At 40.2% G+C, this 23,182-nt stretch overlaps 1 protein-coding gene across 1 annotated transcript in view; it reads left to right on the top strand.

Annotated features, from left to right (window-relative positions):
• LOC134402240 (heparan sulfate glucosamine 3-O-sulfotransferase 1-like) overlaps positions 1-13,485 on the top strand; it is a 38,237-nt gene extending 24,752 nt beyond the window's left edge. The window contains exon 2 of the mRNA XM_063131605.1: positions 12,430-13,485. Within this exon, the coding sequence (XP_062987675.1) occupies positions 12,556-13,485 (930 nt within the window). The 5' untranslated portion in view covers positions 12,430-12,555. The remainder of the gene's footprint in view (positions 1-12,429) is intronic.
• Positions 13,486-23,182: the final 9,697 nt, after the last annotated feature.

Below are 23,182 nucleotides of genomic sequence, written 5' to 3'. Positions count from 1 at the left end.
CCTGCTCCTGTGTTTTTACTCTAGATGGGACTCTGATCCAGTCTAAAGGAGGCAGTCTGCTGGGTCATGGCTAGAGGCTGGGGAAGCCATAGGATTCTTGGTGTCCTTCCTTCACTTCCCTGCCCACCAGCACATTCCCTTTTAGACCTCCCCGAAGTTTCTTTTGCCACTTTGGAAAGCAGCTGTTGCAGTTCTTTCTACTGAAGCGGGTGGGTGGGTGTCAGATATCGGAGTCCCCCATCCAAGGTCTGCAGCCTTGGTGGGCCGGGGGAACGACTCCTCCAAAGAATTCTATGGTCCCTGGGATGCTTTCCTCGGACCTCAGGAATAAATGGATCATGTCTATTTATGCTTTTAAAATTATTATCAGCTCTTTGGCCTTTTCTTTTTCCTGGATGTTTTTGTCTGCTTTTACTAGGAAATACATTATTTAAAATTGTTTCACATGTGAAACACCTTCTATTTTTAAATGGAGGATTTTCAGCAGCATTGTCCGTTTCTGCCAAAGTTTAAAATCCCATGTTTCTGGGAATTCAAAAACCTTGTTTTTGAGAATGTATTGAATTGTCCACTTGTCAACAGTCCATTCTACAAAATTTATTTGCAGTGAGTAGCTCTGGAACTAGCATATTTCTCCCAGTAGAAGGCAGGTGCTAGGTTATCAACATCATCATTATTTGCAATGTGCAAACCCGGTCATAACATTGCATCAGGCAGCACCCAAAACATTTGCGCCTTTATTGGGTAGCATCCAACGATGGAAAAATGCAAGCGCTATTGATGTTGCACTAGCATAAAACAACACTAGTACACCATCATTATTGTTTTCTTGTGCAAAGGGGAGGCAGCCTTCTGTGGCAAATCACTGCTTTGTCCCTTTGTACACTAATGACGTTGCACTAGCATTGCTTTACACTAGCAGAAAGTCATTAGCAGTAGCTCTGTACCACTATTAGAACAGTAAGGTGCATGTTTTGAAACTGACATCGTTTGGAGGAATTAATCTCATTAAGCCAATTTAGTTTTACAAGAGTATGACCTGTACATGGGAGATCTCACTTTTAAAATGCTACAGTGATAATTTGTTCTGGTAATTTGGTTGGAAAGCATAAATAAAGATTGAAAGATGTACAAGCACCTCACTTATGCTTATGAATTTGGTACACAATTCTGTGGGTGTGTATGTGCATGCATTTCAGGAGGGGTGGCAGAGAAAATGAGGGAAAAACCCTCACAGCCATACTTTCATCATGGAATTTTCTACCTAAAGTTATCAGAAATAGGAATTAGAAAAATGTAATTCTAGCCTTAGGAAAAATAAATCTTTTTAAAATGCCTATCTAGAAACATCACCTGCCAACCATTTAATGTACTTATAGTTTATGCTAACCTTCCGTAGCATTACTTTTTAATCTATTCTAGTCTGTGTACCTGGAAAGAAGGAAGCCTGGAGCCAATTGCAATTGCTTTTGCAACTCATATCTGTAACCACCAAGTAGCTGGCTTTCCTTTTTGTTCCTTGAGGTTGGTGACTTTGAGTTCTTAATGCAAATGAAAATGCTGCCTCATTAACACAAGCATCAACGAAGTAACTGCAGACTTTTAGTGCTTGAGTTTACCTTTTAACTTTCTCTGTGATTGTGCCCTGTGTGTTTCCAAGCTTTAAGTCCTTACCTCTCTTTTTTTTAAAGATAAAATACATCAACATCTTTGAAGAGTCCTTAGCTGGGTTCCAAAGAACTACACATGTGGGAGATTTGGAGCTTTCTTTTTTTATTTGAACAGCTGACACATAGCCCCCATGCAATGGTGCAGCTAGATAATTTTAGAATTGTCTGTCTAAATATGCTGAGCATATTTAGACAGAAAAAAAACTTAATGGTTTAATTGGGGGAGATGGGTTGACAGCCTTGTGTATTACTTCCATTGTGAAGCACACAACTAACATTTCTCTTTGCCCTCAACTCCCAAGTGCCATTCCACGCTTTACAACTGCTTCTATATTCCTGGTATGTTGTAGTACAATAACAAAACTGTTTGCCACACTTATTTAAATACAAATACTCTGGGTATGTGTATTTTTGCACCATCATGATTACAGAGATAAAATGGAGTTTCCTTCTGCTGACCTTTTCGTCTGCTGCTGTCTGGATGGTCATTTGTGGTTTCCCTGAACTTTGGCCCCAGGCTCTAGCCTTAACTGCACCATTGCCTCTGTGCCATATGACAGACTGCTTTTGAATATTTTTTAAAAAGAGACTTGCTGTGTGCCATTGGAAGTTAGAGAGAGACTGGTTCAGGCACTTCTTAGTCATTGCTGCTTCGGATAAGTGTTGACACATCATTCTGGCTTCAGTGATATTCCATGGATTTTTCAAAATAAATCTCTGGATTCTGGAGTGAAAACTTGTGGAAAGCACAGCTAATATTCTGCATTTATTTCCCCACTCTTATTAAACAAAGGCAAACCAAGCTTTAGTGATGCTAGCCAGAAACCTTCACTTCTCATCTTTCCTCCATGATATGCATACTCTGTGCTAGGTTGTTTGGCCACGTTGGTAAATATTCACTTATCTCATGATGAAGTGAATATCATTAATAAAGATTCTCGCACAGAAAAAAATGTATTAGATATAAATGTTTATCAGAGGCCCATAAACCTTGATCTGAGACAGTATGAGATGTCTCAAAGCAATGTCTTTCAGAATACCAGTTTAAACACAGATGCAGCTCTTCTTATCTACAGTAATTTCTTATGATCACTTCTTAGAACTCATTCTTTTAAACATTGTGACTCAAATTTTATTTATTTATTGTTTATTTATTTATTTTATTTATTTATTGCATTTTTATAGCTGAAGTTCCGTGGTTGGTTCATAAACTTTTTTGTCTGGTGTTAAAATATCTTGCAATTTATTCAGGAGCTTCACTTTCCTAATAAGCATTGCTTTTTTTTTCTATTTGTCTAATGCATACCATACCATTTTGTAACTAAGCAATAATGTTAACAAATAATAGAAAAAACATAACATGTAATAAGATGCTATAATTTGGATGCTGTATTCGGGGAGTTGGGGAGAAAGAGACAGAACTATTTTTTTTAATTATGCACCATGAAGCTATTACAAATGTTCAGTGAGATAGGGAAATGCAGTGTTGCAATTTCAAATCCATTGCTTTCCATATCCAAAGTCATTCATATTGTCTTTTAAAACTGTGCATTTAATTCCACAAAGATGGCGAAATACAAATATTATTTAGACAACATATCCCAATTACCTACTTTACATCTAGTTTAAACCCTCTTTAGGTTTATGTATCAATTATAGCATAACCACAGGAACTAACATCCCAAGCTTCATCAAAATCAATCAATTCTCTTAGGCTGAATCTGGAATGTTGTTCCGATGGAATTGCTCCCAAAGGCAATTTTGATGCATTTAGGCTTCAGTTCTATAATGCATTCTGAATCCGATTATCTGTTGCAATGTATTCCTAGGTAATGTTTTATTTTGACAGAAACTTCTGCTATATAGAATAATCAATGAGTCTGCAAACTTGCTGGAGTCCTCTGTAGCACGGGCAATATGTATTCCATACTTCCATGGTTAGCCTGCTCAAGCACAAGTCATATTGGAAATCTTAATTTAATGTGAAATAAGCAAGTGTGTAGCTCTTAATGTTTGCTTGAAAATGTGTGGCTAGTGTAACCTGAAAATGTGAACTGGAATAAAGAGCTGAGCAGGAATTCTCAGTGGTCAGTGAATGAGAACAACACTCTGAATACATCTCGTTCTGATATGGGAAACAGAATCAGTTCTGCAAATATGTGCATAATATATTTCGGTTCAGAATTCACTTGGCATTAAAAAAAAAGGCAGATAAAGAGTAAAGTGTAATGTCTTGGCTGTCTGCTTTGCCATGAATGTGACGACAAAGGTGCTTTCAGAAAAGGCTTTCATGGTGTCATTGCGCTGCCACATTTTATTGTGGGGGTAGTCCAGGCATTGGCTTCTTCCACTTGTAACTGTCCCATGTTTTTCCACCACTTCTTCCAGAAAATCTATTAAGGAAATAAGATGGAAATAGCTGCATAATGCCTTACCATTAGGAGTAGGGCTGTGCACAGCCACTTCAACTTGGCTTGGAGGCTGTTTTGCGAGACTCGGGGTGCTTAGGGGCTGGGCTGATCCCCCCCCCACACACACACACAGAGCAAGTCAGCACTTGCAGGCGCAATACTGAGAGTCCATTGGGCTCCCTGCTTCCACCCCAAGCCCGTAGGACTTAACTTTGCCATTCATACTTCTCCGTTAGAGCTGCGATTTAAAAGTAAAATGAGGGTTCGATAGTTTTCATAGATCTACATCTGTAAATTGTGGAAATAGCGCTTTACAGCTGCCAGAGTTTGCGACCATAGATCTATGAAAACATCAAAGCCCCCCCCCCCAATTGGGCGGTATAGAAATGTAATAAATAAATAAATAATACTTTTCAATCTTGACTCTAATGGAGGAGGAAGACAGACAGCAAAGGTAAGTCCTGTGGGTGTGCAGGGGAGTGGCTATGGGTTTCAGGGGGGAGTGGGGGGGAGTCCAATGGGCTCACGGTCAGCCTTCCACCAGTTTTCCCCCTGGGTGGCCAGGGGGAGCGACCCACCATCAGTCCAAGACACCCTGAAGCACTTCAGACCCGATCTGCTTCTCCTTGGAGTGCCTTGGTCTGGCCTCAGCTCAGATTCAGGGGTTCGGTCCGAGGCAATGCACAGCTTTAATTAGGAACCCTAGGAGGTCTCTACCTGGAAGCACTAGTAGCATGCAGATATGCTTTCCTATGATGATGCAACACAGGAGAGCTAAGGAATGGAAATAGAATGAATTGCACAGTGAGGTGACATGTTCCTGGCCACTCAATACCCATGAGAGGGATTAAGACTCATATTTTTATTTAGATACATCTTAAGCTTAAGGCAGACAGGAGGAAAGAAAATCCTTCTTCGACATGTTGCTAATTCTTTTGTTTATATTTTACTATTGCTGTGGAAATATGTTCTGGCCACTTGATATTTGACAGCATCTATACCATTAAATCTTGACAACTATACATTTGAGGTATTTTGGTGCATAGGCTGAGTAGGAACATACTTGGCCTTCATGCATAACACTTACATTCTGGGTTGCTGCCTGAATTTCTGTGTATATTCTTTAAAAAATTATTTATTTATTTATTTATTGCATTTCTATACCGCCCAATAGCCGGAGCTCTCTGGGCGGTTCACAAAAATTAAAACCATTCAAAGTATAAAACAACAGTATAAAACCATAATATAAAATACAATATAAAAGCTCAACCAGATAAAAACAACAGCAATGAAAAATTACAAATTTAAACAAATTGCACCTCTGGAGTGCAAATCTTCACTCTTGTGTAATGTGTGAATGTGAGTGTGAATATGAATATCAGTGCCATGTTTTGGGGACAGCTGTGTGGGTCTTTTGTTACCTGAATAATGCCAGGAGGCAGTGGAACAACTGGGTGAGAGCAGTGGAGTCTGGTGGCTCCAATTTCAGTGGGGCTGTGAATCCATTCTGGGTTTCACAGTTTGACACAGAACCCAAATTGGATTCAGCACCTTGGATTGCTCTTTTAGAGTTCTGGCTGGTTCTGACTGAAACCCAGAATAAATTTACAACCCCACCAAAATTAGATCCACCAGCCTCCACTGGGTGAGAAAGACACTCATAATTGCTGTCATCTGCCTGTCTCTGGTACTCACAAAACGTGCCATAACGTCATGACATTGCAGCACCTGGAGCTTCTCTACACCAGGCTTTTATCACATACCTTTACTGGGACTTGTGCTTCTGGATTCTTTGCGGGATTAAGATTGGCTCTTACATGTCCTTACGTGTGCTTTTTTGGGGTGGGTGGGTGGGTTTAAGAACATAAGAAGTGCCCTGCTGGATCAGACCAAGGGTCCATCTAGTCCAGCACTCTGTTCACACAGTGGCCAACCAGCTATCGGCCAGGGATGAACAAGCAGGACATGGCGCAACAGCACCCTCCCACCCATGTTCTCCCAGCAACTGGTGCACACAGGCTTACTGCCTCGAATACTGGAGATAGCACACAACCATCAGGGCTAGTAGCCACTGATAGCCTTTGCCTCCAGGAATTTCTTTCTCTTCGACTTGTATATGTTTCATTATACAGCCACTAGATGGCAATGTGATATACTTATGATGTAGCGGAATTGCACAATTACATGGAGCCATTGGAGTGCTATACAAAGAAAATTTTACCCATTAAGAAAAAACTCAGGATAAAGGTTATAAAGCATAGGAAAGGCCCTAGAGGTTAATGATGTTGTGTAAAGGACCCACAAACTCCCATGAGTGACCAATCACAGGTACACAATAAAAGCCTCATGTAGAGAAGGGCCCTGAGCAAGGAGGACTCACAGGGCTCTGGGTGCACATGAAGGAAACCTCAAGAAACGCTCAAAACTATTTTTAAAAAGCAATGCATTTACAGCCAATGCTTGCAAGTCAGCATTTCTTATGTGATGATGGGTCAACATTTTGTGTTAACATTCACAATGATGATGAGTAAATAATAATTTGAATGTTTCTAAAATGTGTGTTAAAGCCTGTGGAGTGGAAGTAAAATATGCCTTATTGCAGTGAGAATATTTACTCTGAATAAGAATGATTTTGAAAGGGAAATGTTTTCCCATGTGTACTGATTTGTCTTTCCATTGTCTTAATTAGGAGACTGTGAATCAATCTGAGATTAGATCTTGTTTACACTTAAAGTAAAATCATTGAACATTGTTTTCAGTGGCATTTTCCTCATCCTTTGGAATTTTTTCATTTAAACACACACAGAGAGAGAGAGAGAGAGAGAGAGAGAGAGAGAGCATTTATTTCCATTTCAAAGACATGTATTTCAGTTTTACATAAATTACAAATTTTCAAGCTGCACAGTCAAAAGATTCACTGCTTGACAGGCTGGCATTATCTATGGGCTATTGTTCAGGTGGTTGAAACCAAGTTAGCTTTTACCTCTTGCTATTTTATCATTTTACTTCACACCTTCAGCAGAGCTACAGTCTCAAACTGACCTACTGAAATTGAAAATGTAACCTTCCCAAAATAACAGATGAGGGATTCTTTGTGTTGACATTTTGTGTGGGTCTTATTCTCTGAGCCTGTGACCTACCACATGGAGAAACTTCTAAAAACTACCAACTTGCAACACTGAAGACAGTTCTATCCTCCTGGGGGGCCTAGATCCATTGAACTTCACTTGCAATGTTAACTCTAATGATCACAGAGGTTGAAAATAATAGGAGAAATGAACAATGGAACACAGCTAAATCTCCTAAGGAGTGTTGTCTTGACAGTTCAAGGTGCTGGTAACTTTGTTCTTACATTGCAAATCAAAATCACAAGACGAGGGATGGAAAGAATTCCCCTGGGATTCCAGCATGGTAGGTAATGAAAAATTGGTGAACATTCGAACTGTACAAAACCATAAAACACCATCCAGATATGTCTGTTATTTAATGCATTTAGTAGGAAACCAATAAATCTGTAAAAGGGCTCAGATGCTCAAGATCAGTTTGAATGATAAACTGTGTTGTTACAGTAATTGCAAACTCTGAAGGGATCCAAAGAACAGCACATCTAGGGTTTTTTTTTCCCATTCCAAGCAGAACGTTAAGCTTGAAGAGCAGTCTTCCACCATCATGCCACACAAAAAATACATTTTAAAACTAAGGAGTCTATCAAAAACAGTTTGTGATATGCTGTGGAGATCATATGGTGTGGAGATCACAGGGTCATGAATCCCACTGTGTATGCCCAACCTCTTTGGTGCACCTAAAAATCTCTGGATTCTTGCTTATGTATAATATGGGAATGCTCTTAAAGTTGTTAAATTTTGCAAACCGTTCAAAATTTGGGGGTTTTCCCAGTGTTTCGTCTGTTTGTCTGGGGGCTGTCTTAGGCCTTAGCTAGACGGGGCTTTATCCCAGGGCGAACCCCAAGATCGTCCCTGCCCGTCCACATGACACACAGGGGATCCTGGGATCAGGGTGGGATCATCCCTCCCTTGCCCCGGGATAGACCCCTACACTTTGGGCCTGTTTTTTCCGCGTGGAGGGAGCAGGGAAATTAAATTATTTTTTTTAAAACACCTACCTTTTGGCGCTCGAGCACTCATGTGCTCCTGCTGCTTTAAAAAACTGGCGGGTGCGACGCCTCTCCTCCTGAGGTCGCTGCGCCTCACGTGTAAACGGAGGAGGGATCTCGCGATAATCACATCATGGGATCTTCCCTCCTCCGTCGTGGAATAAAAGGTAGGTCTAGCTAAGGCCTTAATGTCGTCTTTGCCCCAGTGTGGCTCCAAATCTGCACAACCACTGATTTGGAACCACTCCAGGGCACATCTTATTTATTTATTGCATTTTTATACCGCCCAATAGCCGAAGCTCCATGGGCGGTTCACAAAAATTAAAACAATTCAAAGTATAAGACAAACAGTATAAAACATGATATATAATATAAAAGCAAAGAGCCACAGAAGAAAAGTCAGGGACTTACTTACCCCGACTGTTCCTGGGCAAGCGAGGGCAGCGCAGCTCTTCCCCATCTGTCTTCGCTCTGACCCTGTGCTGGGGGTGTTGTTCAGGGGTGGAAGGTGACCTCTCATTGGTTACCAGAAGCCACAGGAGCATTAGGGATCGGACCTGGTGAGCCTAATGACCGCCAGAAATCCCACGCTGCCTCCCTTCATGTAAATAACTTGCTGCCAGCCCTCAGCAGCAACACCACAGGATTTGGCAGCAGCGTGCTCAAAACAAATATTATTGCAGGCCAATATATCTGATACAGCTTGCTTTAGTTGAGGTGTGTGAGTTCAAAACCACACTTTGCCTGAAAGAATCCTATTTTTTGCCAGATATGTAAACTTGAGCTCCCGTAACCCACTCAAAACTATATAGGATCCTCAATCCCTCTCTTGCCCCACCAGGGCATAGGACGCCCATAGGACTGTAGAGTTTCACACTATCATGGGTTTTCCAAGGCAGCATGTAGCATCTGGATTTCAGAAAGACTGCCGCTTATTCAGTGCTATCACTGTTCTTTTGTATAAGCTCAGACTAATTACTTCATTTCCCTTTAGGCTGCGTTCTGTTCCTTTTCATTGTTTTGTCTCCCCCTTATTTTAACCCTTATGTAATTTGTAGGTTTGAAAAGAACAACAGTCCAATTCTCAGCTGAGTTCTTTAGACCATGCTGCAAAACAGAAAATTGTAGAGGTTGTTGTAAACATAAGGAAATTGGAATTCAACATCTGCTCATACAACTGTAATGTCACAGTAACTCCAAGCCCCCACTGAAAATCTGCTCCTCCAAACCTCCAGATCAGAGTTTGAGAGCATGCAGAGGGGCTGAAGGGCAGGACGGGATTTCCTCCCACCCTGCCGGTTCCGCTGACAGAAGTAGCTGTATCTTTGACAAAACATCATTGGATTTCACCCAGGATTTGCCTTTTTTTATTGTTCTTAAGTACATAGTTTTTGTAAGTCTACAAGCATCTTTTGAGTCACCAAGCACAAGTTACATTGGCACTATGGAATAAACTATTGTAAGACAGAATTTAAGGGCACATCTGCATGTGTTCGATGTGTATCTAATGGGTATCCAACCATCTGAAGCCCATGCTATACTCTTTCTTCAGCCTGTATGTATCCTTTCACTCTTCTGCAGCACAAATATAGGTAGCAGCGAAATCAGCTATTTTGCAAGCAACCTTTTTATTTTTCACAAGTGTGGACTAGTTTTTCACTAGCTTGGGGTCAAGGCAGTTGTTGCTCCTAAGAGATTTTGTACACTCACAAGAGGGGGTGGGACTGTACATGGAGGTTTGTTTGTTTATTTATTTTATTTATTTATTTAAAATATTTATATCCCACCCTATATCACTAAAATCTCAGGGCAGTGTACAGATAAAACATACAGTATCTATATAAATAAAAATGTAGATGTTCGTTCGAAACAGACGTTATATCTCCGAAAGTTCTTCACCGATTGCTTTGAAATTTTGACACAATGTTGCATTCGAATACGCGAGCGTTGTTATGTAACTATGTTCTATATGGGGTCAAAAGTTTGTCTTAAAATCGAAGAAATAGGCCTCCTCAAAACCAGTCCTGCTGATCATTGTGACATCACCAACTAGTAGGCCAATCCACTGCCTCTGCCTTCTCTCCTATTTGCATGTTCTCTCCTATTTGCTCTTATAGGTCATTGTGACATTGCCAACTAGTAGGCCAATCCACTGCCTCTGCCTCCTCTCCTATTTGCATGTTCTCTCCTATTTGCTCTTATAGGTCATAGAAGCAACAATCTTGACAGGACCTTTCAAAGGTGAAGATGTCCTCATTCCTCGCATTCCTATGATTCCAACAGATATGCCATTTCAATTTAAGAGATTGCAATTCCCAATTCGATTGGCGTTTGCAATCACCATCAACAAAGCTCAGGGCCAATCTTTAGAATTGTGCGGTTTAGATCTAGACACAGATTGCTGTGGACAATTATATGTTGCGTGTTCTAGAGTCGGCAAACCAGACAATCTCTATATCTACACAGACAATGGAACAACTAAAAATATTGTATATCCACAAGCATTGTGAAATTAAACATATTAGAAACATCCGCTTTGTCTTTTCTTTCTTTTCAATTTAACCAGACTGAGCCACAGCAACGCGTGGCAGGGTACAGCTAGTAAGATAATAAATATACAGTTAAAAACAAATTAAACCATGATCCAAGTTAAAACAATATATAATTTAAAAGCAATAGATACAGTTAAAACAATGTGCCAGTGAGTTTAACCATCAAAGGCTTTGTTAGAAAGCCATGTTTTCACTTTGCGTCGAAATGAAATCAATGTTGGCACCAATCGGGCCTCCAAGGGGAGGGCATTCCACAGTCGGGGTGCCACCACAGAGAAAGCCCTCTCCTTTGTCCCATCATAATGTATATGTTGCGTTGGTGGGATGCGGAGAAGGGCTCCTCCAACAGATCTAAGGTATCCCACCTTTTTTCCTCCAAGGAACCCAAGGTGGCATACATGATTGTCACAACAACAACCCTGTGAGGTAGGCTGGGCTGAGAGCCTGTGCCTGGCCCAAAGTCACCCAGTGAGCTTTCATGGCCAAGTGGGGACTAGAACCCGGATCTCCTGACTCTCAGTCTGACACTCTAGTCACTACACCACACTGTCTTTCAAGAGGTTGAAAACCTCTTGGAAGTTGTCAGTACATTTTCTGATGATAGGTATGCTGCTGTACAAGACCTTGAACATGAAACTTTTGTGGAATGTAATGCCAGCACTTTTGCACTTTCAGTGGAGGGAGGATTAAACTGGTATTGCTCTGTACTTGCTCTCTAGAACCAGGGTCGCATTATACATTGCCTTTTAACATGATCCTACTTTAATGTTTGAAAATGTGTTTGAAAAAGTGGAATTGCTTTTATGGGGCAGGGCCAAGGCTCAAATTGTTCAGGAATTGGAGACTCAAGGTGCAGTTTATCAGCCACAACTTTTATGAATTGATTTATGACATATTGGAAAAACAGAAGGGAGAAGGAAAAGAGAAAGATGGATTGACTCTTGTTTGGAAAGGAAGTTACAGACATGAAGTTACAAGATCGGAATAGGGTTGTTATAACAGATGCGAATGGAGGTCGCTGACTCATAGGGTCACCATAAGTCGAAGGTGACTTGAAGGCACATAGCTAACTAACTTATGACATGTACCTTTATACATATATGTGGTATGCAGGGGTGGGGAACCACAGGTGGCATGAATTATTAGGAAATAAAGGGCTCTACACATGTTGGATTTTTTAGACGGATTTCACTCAAACACTTGACAGAAAACACTTTTGCTAAATGAAGAAGAGACTATTTTGATTTTGCCTTTGTTGAACAGTTCCACCTCAACATGATTAAGAGTCTTGATTTCCCAATAAGTAATTGATCATACCTATGGCATTTTTTTTCCTGTGAAAATTCCTGTAGGTGAGTGAGTGAGTGTGTGTGTGTGTGTGTGTGTGTGTGAGAGAGAGAGAGAGAGAGAGAGAGAGAGAGAGAGAGAGAGAGTGAGTGTGAGTGTGAGAGAGAGGGGGGATGGGAGTCCATTTGGGGCAGCTGCCCATTTTCCATGAAGTGACAATATTTACAATTAAAAATAATTACAATTAAAAATCTCACTTTCTGGTGAACATACAGCTTCAGTAGTTCTGTGTGGTTTGAGGGTTACAGAGATGTCAGGCATCAGCTGTGAGTCTTTACCTTTCATACAGAAGGAATAGGATACTGATTACTGTCTTGTTGTTTTTCAACCCCCAGATGCTTGAGAAACCCATTGCTGCTTTGGCCAGAGTTCCATCAGCTGCCTCCCCAAGAGGAAACGTGCTCACTGTTTCATCAGCCAAGCACAATACCATTTTGCACTGATTATTCCTTCATCTCCACATGGCCTTTCTACTGGTGTCAGCATACCTTTTGCTGACTCGTGCCCATGGTGCTCCAGTTGAGAATGGAGCTCTCATGGAGACGCTGAAGTCCCAAGTCATCTTGTTCAGCAATAAGAGTGAACACTATTCAGCACAAGTGAGACCTCCTGGAACAAGCAGGCGAATACCTCAGACGATCATCATTGGAGTTCGTAAAGGAGGGACCAGGGCCTTACTTGAGATGTTGGATGTTCACCCGAACATTGTAGTAGCAGCTACCGAAGTTCACTTTTTTGACTGGGATGAGAATTATGTGAAAGGAATAGACTGGTACAGAAGCCTGATGCCATTTTCATATGAAAATCAAATAACTATTGAGAAAACACCAGGCTATTTTACCTCGCCACAGGCTCCCGAAAGGATTCATGATATGAATAGCTCTATTAAACTGCTGCTTATTCTAAGAGACCCCACAGAGAGAGTTATCTCTGATTATACCCAAGTCTATTACAATAGACTGGAAAGCCACAAGCCTGTTCAGCTCTTTGAAGACATTGTTATTAAAAATGGAGTGCTTAATACCAAATACAAGGCTATCCAGAGAAGTCTGTATGACATTCATATGGAGAGGTGGCTTAAACATTTCCACTTGGATCAGATTCACATAGTAGATGGAAATACGTTGATCAAGGACCCTCTTCCCGAATTGCAAAAAGTGGAAAGATTCCTTAATCTGCCTTCCAGAATCATGTCTTCAAATTTTTATTTTAACCAGACCAAGGGGTTCTATTGCATTAGGAGTGATGGAAGAGAGAGATGTTTACATGAATCAAAAGGCCGCCCACATCCTGTTGTGAACAGTACTGTTTTAGAACAACTTTACTCCTACTTCAAAGAGCACAATGCAAAATTTTACAGAATGATTAATCATTCTTTTGACTGGCATTAAGTTGTTTTGAAGGAAAGGGTGTATTTTTTTTAAAATGGTCCCACAGTAAATTATTTTCAAGCACTTCTTGATAAACTCTGGGTTGCATTTATCCTGATATGAAGACCAGAGTTTTCTTCCCTGGGGTATAACACTAGGGATTTATTGTATTAGTGACAGGCACTCTTTAGTGTGCAGGGGTAAAATAGGCTTAACATTGGTGTTTAACTACTGTAATGAACTTGATTGCACCAGTCCAAGTCCACTGACTTCAATGGAGTTATTTCAGAATTACACTTGTATAGCCGAACAGACTCATTTGTCTCTTTTTATTCAAATTTATGAACAAATGGAGTTACACAGAAAACCATTCTTTAACTGATGTTTAAAAAATGTGTCGCTGAAATGATATTATTCTAACCTTCAGGTTTTGTTGGCTGCTTTTATTTTTCTATCCAGCTCCATGACAGTGGGATTGATTTCTAGAACTTTTCATACAGTAAAAATAATTATATATTAGAAGAAAAGATGACTTGAAGTGGTTCCATTACATAATTTTGAATCTTTTTGTGAAATGATGATTGTAAAGTATATACCACTTAAATAAGCCTCAAGGCTGACTACAAGTTTGAACAGTTAAAAGTTTGCTCTCTGTTATGGCTTCCTCTGTGTCGGTTCTTTGTATTTAGTAACAAATTTATTACCCATGTGGGTACAAAACCGCTTAACCTGTTTGCACAAGTGTTAAGCGTTTACGATTTCCAATGCATACAAATGAGGGCTCTACAAATAATCCCATTTTACACAGTAGACATCAGGAATTACACAAGTGTCCATTTCATCACATAAATTATGAGCCACCTATTTAAAAAAAATACCCTTCATTCATACACAATTATTAGTCTTGTTTGTATTTTGTAACCATTTGTTCCAATAGTTTATATAACTAATTTGGCACAAAGTTTATTGCAAAAAAAAAAAGTTTAATTGCCTGCTCTCCGAAGTGTGGAGTAACTTTTGTAATCTATTTGCAAATCATAAGATGTACTCAGAGTGCAAAGTAACTTCATGTGGTATTGTATACTATACACACAATATTCAAAATATCAAGTATGGGTTTCTGATTTATCTATAAAACTATAAATCTACATGGATGCATTAAGATTTGTTTATTTATAATATATTTTTACTTGACAATGTAATGATCGTCTCTCTCTTTTTAAATATTTTACCTTTTCTTTGGGGATTCATAGACAGTTAATTGATCAATGTGTGATCAGTTGGTTTTCCTCAGTGTGTGTGTATATATATATATATATATAAAATTATATACACATATTGTTGATGGAATACGAAGATTGTACATACTGGCCTTCATTTTTTATTTTTTATTTTTTTTTACAGAATTACAGTCATGCCTTCAGACAAACCAGGCTCGTAAACCACTTGCATAGTCAATTTCCACTATGGGGAACAAGCAAGGAAACTTTACAAATGTGGATTTTCTTTTCTTTTTCTAACTGTAAATGGCTAACATGGAATCATAGAGTTGAAGGTAGCTGCAAAGGTCACCTAGTCCAAGGCCTTACCAATTCAGGAAATCCACTACTACAGCATCCCTGATAATTTTATTTATTGCATTTATTCATTACATCTCTATACTGCTCAATAGCCAAAGCTCTCTGGGTGGTTCACAACAATTAAAACCATAAAATACAACATATTTTATTATAAGTGGCCATCCACTTTAAAAATTCTAAAAAGGGGGAGTCTACCACCTTCTGAGGCAATTTTTTCTACTGCCAAATAGCTCATATGATCAGGATGTTCTTCCTAACGTTTAGTCAAAATTCTATTTCTTGTCATTTAGACATGATGGTTCAGGTCCTACATTTTGGAGCAACAGAAAATATTTTAAGATGGCCATATCACCTCTTAAGCATCTCTTCCACTAGCTAAACATTAGTAGACATGTTACTAATCCGGGCAAGATCTGACCAAAGCAGAATAGAGTAATGCCATTACTTTTATGTGAAAGCATCACCATGTAGAGATGGAACTGATAAGGACTCTATGGGTCTATCACATGATGATCACTGTTGCTTAGTTAGCTCTATTTTCCTACTGCTATGGTTATACTTTTGTTATTTGCTAGAAGAACATAGGATCCCAACTAGTTATGCCGGCCTAAGCTCCAGCATTGCAGTGACCAACTTAACTGTAATGCAGAATTGCCTTGCATGGAACCCACTGGCAAGAAGCTTGTGTGCATCTGTGAAAATGCTAAGTGTCTGTTTTTTCTAAAATTTACATTTCAAGGAATGCTGATCTGGATGGATTACTGGAGTATCATTCTACCTGATATATCAGTAGAGCCTTTATCTATTATTTGCACAGCAGGTCTGGAAAAACTGTTGAAAGAATGATCTCATTTAAACAGCTGACTGTTATGCTTAGTAGAACTGAACTGGCAACTGTTCCCAAAAACAAGTAAACAAACGAACACCTAAATCCCATAGATTGGATTTGAATCCAATTTCATAGAAGCAGTTTTAATCTCTAAATTACCACATTCCTTGGCAACATTCCCAAATTAACATTTCCTGCTGATTCTATGACTCGCTGTAATAATCCTGCAAAGGCAAACATGAGGAAAGTTACATTGGAATTGGTCCTCTATGTAACATTTTATAGTGGGATATTTATTTATTTATTGCATTATTATACTGCCCAATAGCCAAGGCTTTCTGGGCAGTTCACAATTAAAACCATAAAATACAAGAAACAGAATAAATTTAAAGCTTTAGAAGTTAAAAATGGCAGATAAAATGAAAATAAGTTACAGTCCAAGGAAAGCCTGTGCAAAAAGATATGTTTTCAGGAGGTATTTAAAAGATGTTACATTTTCCACCTCCCAAACCGCATGAGGTAGGGTTTTCCAGATAGTGGGTGCAGCTACAGGAAAGGCCCTCCGTTGGGGTTCTTCATGTCGACATTTCGGAATGACCAGCAAGGGGTAGACAGAAAGTAGATAGAACATGAGAAAAGCCTTGCTGGATCAGACCAAGGGCACATCTAATCCGTCACTCTGTTTACCCAGTGGCCAACCAGCTGTTGACCAGGAACCCACAACAAGGACACAATGCAACTACACCCTCCCACCCATGTTACCCAGCAACTGGCATATATAGGCACACTGCCTCTCCAGATACTTTGATCTTCACCTCCCAGAAGCCCTAGCCAGCATGGCCAATGGTAAGGAAAGTTGGGAGTTGACATCCAAAATATCTGCAGATCTTCCCATTCCTGTTTTGTAGGAATGAGAATCAGATTTTATAAGCAAAACTTACTTTTTAAAATTTTATTTACATCCTGCCTTTCTGCCAAAATGGCACGCAAGGCAGCTAAGAGTGAAATACAGCTTAAAAACAAAATCTTAATTAAAACATAACATGAAAACAAATGAAGTAAAAACTCACTTTCCCTGGGCGTTCGTTGTTTTCCTGTGTTAATTCTTTTAACAGGGCTTGGTCCAATCTTAAACTAAGTTGGGGCTCACCCTTCTGTTTTTAGTTCCAGAGTGCAGAGTACTAGAACATCTGAAGTAGCAATAAAAAGTGTCTTACAAACCACTTGCATGCAAATTTCATCAGATGTAACAGTGTATGTTCAATGGGACTTACTATCAGTTAAATGTGCATTAAATTGCAGCCCTAGTGCAACCCTTCTAACAAAAACGGGGAACTAATTTCTAGCCCCCCCAGATATTGGGCAACTATAATCATCACTGACTATTGGCCATGCTGGCTAGAGCCAACATAAAGTGGAATCCAGCAACTTCTGGAGGGCCATAGGTTTCTAATGCCTGCTATATGGTGTGGCAGGTGCAAAAGAGGACAAGGTTCCTGCAACCTTAATAGCTGTGTAAGAGATCATTTCAACAGGTGTAGCTTGCATGAGCATTCTGGAATTCCCTCCTCTTCACAAGTATTAAAGGTGTAGGACCCATGTCATCTTTTAGATCTGGCCACCCTAAATCCTTAACATGTTTACTAAGATTTCAATGGGACCTTATTTCCAAGAAAATTTGCAGGGGATCACAGCCCAAAAGAGTGCACTCCTGTGCATGTTTACTTGAAAGTAAGTTTCATTATGTTCAATGGGTTTTACTCCTGAGTAGGTGTGTAGGATTGCAATCTTCCTGTGCACACCTATCCAGTTCTACTCAGAAGTAGGAATGTACAGATTTTGTTTAAACTGTTCCATCTGTGTTTCATGGATTGTCAAATGCCTTTCATCCCATCGTCCGCTCATTGATGGAATTTGATCTTTTTTTTAACCAGAATTTTGTTCTGCCGCTAATTCGCACTAACTATTTTTAAAATATGTAAGTACACATTAGTGGTAATATGACTTAATGAAATCTCCCCCAAAAGTGAAAGACCAGTATGGAACTACAGAGAATCTGGGGGAAAAACTGGTCCGCTGCAGAATCCACTGGATTCATAGAAATACGAACTGACATTCCCACTCAGAAGTAACCCCACTTAATTTAATGGGACTTACACTCTGGCAAGAGTGTACAGAGTTATAGCCTTAGACTCCTTCTATAGAACGCATTTATTGTGCACTCATGATTTCCTCACAGTAATTTGTGGGCCCTTTACATGACATCATCACCCTACCAGGCCTCCCACATGCTTTGAAACCATTTTAGCATTTGTTTTTTCTAATGAGGAAAGTCAGTATATCCTGAATGGTGAAATGAAACATCCTCCACCCCTGTATTTGCTCAATTCTGCTATACCACAGCACCACCTACTGGTTGTGTAATGAAAAACATAGAAAGGCAGAGGGCATGTCTACATCACAAGGGTGTAAGGGAAGGATCACAGACTTACTGGCTTCCATGATCTTGGGTGTCCAAACAGCTCCACAATGTCCTGGAAGGATGTTGCAACTTCGGCTATTGGGCAGTATAGAAATGCAATAAATAAATAAATGTTTTTTTAAAAAAATGAGAGAGGAGCGCACATGCACTCCAATGAAAAGGTAAGAAGAAAAAACTATCTCACTTCCCCAATCTGGATGGGCACGGAGAGCCTGAAGAGCTCTGTGCCTCGTGCCCGGTTCACGCCTCTTCACGTTTACTTGCAAGGAGGCGAGACAAAGCCGGGACAGCTGCCCACACCTCCTGTGGTCTCTGGACGATCCTGAGACCATTGGGCTAAAAGCCATCCCATTTATCCTGGGGAAATGGAGGAATCATACCTCCCTGCCTCTGGGATCCTCTGTGCATCATGTGGACACACAGGAATGATCCCGGGACAATCCCCGGGTTAAGGACTTCTATAAACATGCCCAAAGAAAGAAAATCCCCAGAAAAAAAACTTATAAAGGAGCCAATCTTAATCCCACAAAGAATCCAGAGGCAAAAGCCTTGGTTAAAGGTGAAGGTTAAAAGCCTGATGTAGAAAAGCCCTTAGTCTAAGAGCATTTCTCTTACTGCCTTGCTTGCCTCATATGTCTTTGGGTTGGGATAGGGCTTTGAGACCACTGAGCATGGCTTCCCTGATCTCAAAGCTTTAGCTCTGTCTCTCCTTATATAACCACTGAACCTGGAGAGTGGTGATTTCCTCCACAGGTCCTCTTACAGTTGGCACTTGTGGTATGGAATGGTAAGACGTAACCCATGGCAAATGGCACCAGGTCTGGGTGAACTTCAAACTTCAAATGTCTCTGGCTCAAAGTAATAATTACACAGGAAAAATCTAGGCAAGTCTGATTTTTCTTCCAAGTTTCCTCTGATTCACCAACTGCTTATTTTAAGAGCTGTTTGTTTTGGGATTTTGGTTTTTTTAAACTTCCATTACTCATGCTTCACCTCTTCCTTTTTAAATATGTGTGAGAATTCATGTCCTAATTCTAGGCTATTTAGAAAAAAAAATGTCTAGGAGTGAAGTAGGAGGATTTGAAACTTTCAACACCTGAGGTTAGCTGAGACAATTTTAATAGTTTCCAGCATTTTCTTTTTCAGCAGTTTCCCTATAACAAATTTCATGATAAAGATACACAATAATAATGCTTATCTCTGGTTATGGTTGAAAAGCAAAAGTTGTTGCTAACTGTACAGGTGCAGATTCTTCATAAGCTGTGTTTAGCAGAATTGAGACTCCTTTCTTCTTATTAAGGTTGTTGACAAGCTTTTGTTGTTGTTTATTCGTTCAGTCGCTTCTGACTCTTCGTGACTTCATGGACCAGCCCACGCCAGAGCTTTCTGTCGGCTGTTGCCACCCCCAGCTTCCCCAAGGTCAAGTCTGTCACCTCCAGAATATCATCCATCCATCTTGCCCTTGGTCGGCCCCTCTTCCTTTTGCCTTCCACTTTCCCTAGCATTAGCCTCTTCTCCAGCTTTTATTTTTTGACAGCTAGAAATTCAGTTTTTGGCATAAGACCGACACACATACACACACACCCAAAGCAACAAATGAAACTCTGAAATAATCCTCCATGGAAAAAGAAAAAAGTGCAGTTCAAAAAGAGCTTGACTGTAAGATGTTGAATGTATAGATCAGCTTGTGGAATACTGTTCCCCAATGTTATTCTACAGATGTTTTGGACTATAACTCCCATCAGCCCCAGCCAGCATAGCAAATGGCCAATGACAATGGGAGGTATAGTCCCTAACACCTGGAGGGCACCATGCTGGGGAAGTTGGTCTTAGAACATGGAATATTTGAATGGGTCAAGTGAAAACCAGCTAACAGTTTTCAAAGTATTTAAAATGGCATTGGGAAGAAGGGAGTGAATGGTTCACTGTCTTTGCTTTGAAAGATACAACGGACTGCTTTAAAACAGGAGACTGTAAAACAAAGATGGACAACTTGTGACTCCCGACATTGTTGGACTGCAGTTCCCATCACTCATCACCATCAGCTATGCTGGCTAGGACAGGTGGGAGATGCAGTCTGACAACCTCTGGAGAACCAGGCTTTCACCACCACTGCTGTAAAATGAAGCATTGTGGACTGCATTCCTCATTTAAGAAATAAATGAACTGCCCAGAGAGTTTCAGCTACTGGGCAGTAGAGAAATGCAATTAATAAATGAATAAGCAATGTAATTAGCTATCTGGAGAGTATGTGGAATCTTCTTCCTTGGAAGTTGGTAAGGAAAACCTGGAGAGGCACCTGTCCAGAAAAACAGCCAGGTGGAGATTTTTCTGATCAGGATAGAAGTTTGCACCTAATAAATCCTGGGCTCTCTTTCAGCATTAAGCTTCTACCCTAAAATAAAATAAAAAAATATCTGAGCTTATGCCTTCAAGAAATCTCTGGCACTCTGAAAATTTAAGCTGTTGCTTATTAAAAATTAATTTGATCCCCTTTCCCGTTGCTAAGATACAGCCATCAAGATGTTGCTTGCCTTTTTCACTCGGTCTGCAGAAAACTCACGCTGGTGATAATAAAATGATCTCTTTTCCCTTGCCCACTTACCCTTGGACAGAGTTAACACTATAGCTTAATTTAAGACCTAGGAGGCCATATCCATACAACTTTAAGTTGCTTTCGTTCTCTTTATCCCCATGGGCTTCTGTGAAGGCAGTTTGTGAGTTCTCCCTTTGAACACAATTGCTTTGGTTATTCTTGATTAGCTCTTCTAGGTATTTTATTGTCAACCTTAAGCTATTCGCCTAGTGGTATGTGTGTTAAGTTAAGGTTGCAATCCTTAACAGTGGAGCTACCTGGGAGTAAGCGCCAATGAAAACTATAGGACTTAGTATTAGAGAAAGATGTCTGGACTCCAAATTCCAAATGAATGAATAGCTGCGTATTATCACCTGGAATGTTCCTTGGGATACAATTCCAGCTTCTTATATTATGCCAGTAGTATGACATGGACACTTTCACAGTGCTCTTCCTGTGTTGCTGAAATAATGAGCTTTTCTACATGAGGCATTTACTGTGCACTCATCATTCCCAATGCACGGTTGCTTACAGATTCTATAGATGACAATGTGACCCTCCAGTTTTGCTTTTGTGTCTAAAGAGCACTTTCAGTGAGGCTTTTTTTTTAGAACAGGGAAAATACACATTTAATTGTGAAAGTGAAAGAAAGCACTTTTTCACTTGTGTATATATCACAGTGACACCTAGAGGTTATGTAGCAGAAAGGCAGGAAAGGAAATGATTTTTGTGTAGTGCTCAGATCTCGTGGCAAAATCAAAAGTAGATACCACGCATCGCATTAACAGCCTAGTGTAGAAAAGCACAATGTGAGAAGCCTGGCCAATGGATCCTTTGCATGTCACCACTATCCCAGTTTGTGGATGGGCAATGCTGGGAGAGGGAGGAACCACAGAACGGACTCCTCCCACCTAGCCCCAGGTTACTCTTTAATCTTTTGTAAACCGCCCAGAGAGCTTCAGCTACAGGGTGGTATAGAATAAGAATAACAACAACAACCCAGCAGTGTTGCAGGGTCTTCAATACCACAACAGTAGAAGGAGGCTAACACATCTCTGAGAATAAAAAAAGTTGTTCTTTGACACTGTTATATTGGAATTTGGACTCCCTGGTTGTATTTTTCCTCCTCTGCAGTCATGAATATTACCCTTCAGTCTTTTGATAATTGTATTCACATCAGGTAAAAATGCACTCAGTTGTGAATTAATCACAACAAGTGGTCCATTAAATAAATTGCTTTCAGTGGCTAGATGACTGGCTAAACACTTTTACTCCTACTTATTTGGAAGTAGTGTAAGTCATTTGATTTTGATTTTACTGTTCCATCATCCAGTTCCAAATTTTTGCCCAACAATAATGGATATGAGACTCTGTACTATCGGAATGGTCAACTGTGAATTGTTAATGTCAGAGTCATGGGTATTAATTTCAGGGTCATGGGTGGTATTATTTCACACCACTTAGGCTTCCTTTTTGCAGATGTTCTTCGCATGGATGAGGGTGGAGGAGCCAAAGGCACCCCCTTTGTGTGTGTTCTCAAAGTAGTCATTTTCAAACAGTGTGCTTTTTCTGTCAAGGTGGTGGCTGCTCTTCAGGGCTGCCACAAGTCTTTCCAGCTGTGCTTGGAGATGCTAGCCAGGGATTAAACCTGGGACCACTGCATGCAAAACGTCTGCTCTATTACTCCTACAAACCTCTCCCATGCACTGCTAGTGAGCATGGCAAAATTAAATAATTAAACCCTAATTTTATAGGTTATTTATTTATTTGATTTATACCCCCAACCCAAAAAAATGCACTCAAGGCAGCTTCCAAAAGCAATTTAAAATAGATTAAAACAATATAACACATTAAAGTACAGTTAAAAATACAACAATAACAGAATAAAAACAGCACCCAAACCAACAGAGCCACTTACAGGCTAAAGGCCTTCTTGAATAAAATGATGTTTGCCTGCTGGAGGAAGAATGGGAGAGAGGGGGCAAATCTATCCTCCCTCAGGAGGGAGTTCCAGAGCCTGGGAGTGGCTTGAGCAAAGGCCCTCTCTCGAGTCACCACCAAAAGCGCCTCTGATGGCGATGGTCCCGAAAGAAGGCCCTCTCCAGAAGATCTTAAGGGCCAGGCAGGTTTTAGCTGTTGTGAACCACCCAGAGTAGCTTCAGCTATTGCACAATATAGAAATGAAATAAACTACAACTCCCACAATAGTCAACACTGAGGGTTGTGGGGGTTGTAGTCCAATACACATTGCT

Source organism: Elgaria multicarinata, chromosome 8, assembly GCF_023053635.1.
Source record: "Elgaria multicarinata webbii isolate HBS135686 ecotype San Diego chromosome 8, rElgMul1.1.pri, whole genome shotgun sequence".
Taxonomy (NCBI): Eukaryota; Metazoa; Chordata; class Lepidosauria; order Squamata; family Anguidae; genus Elgaria; species Elgaria multicarinata.
Note: the sequence above shows the minus strand (reverse complement) of the source record. Positions and strands in the feature narration are given on the sequence as shown.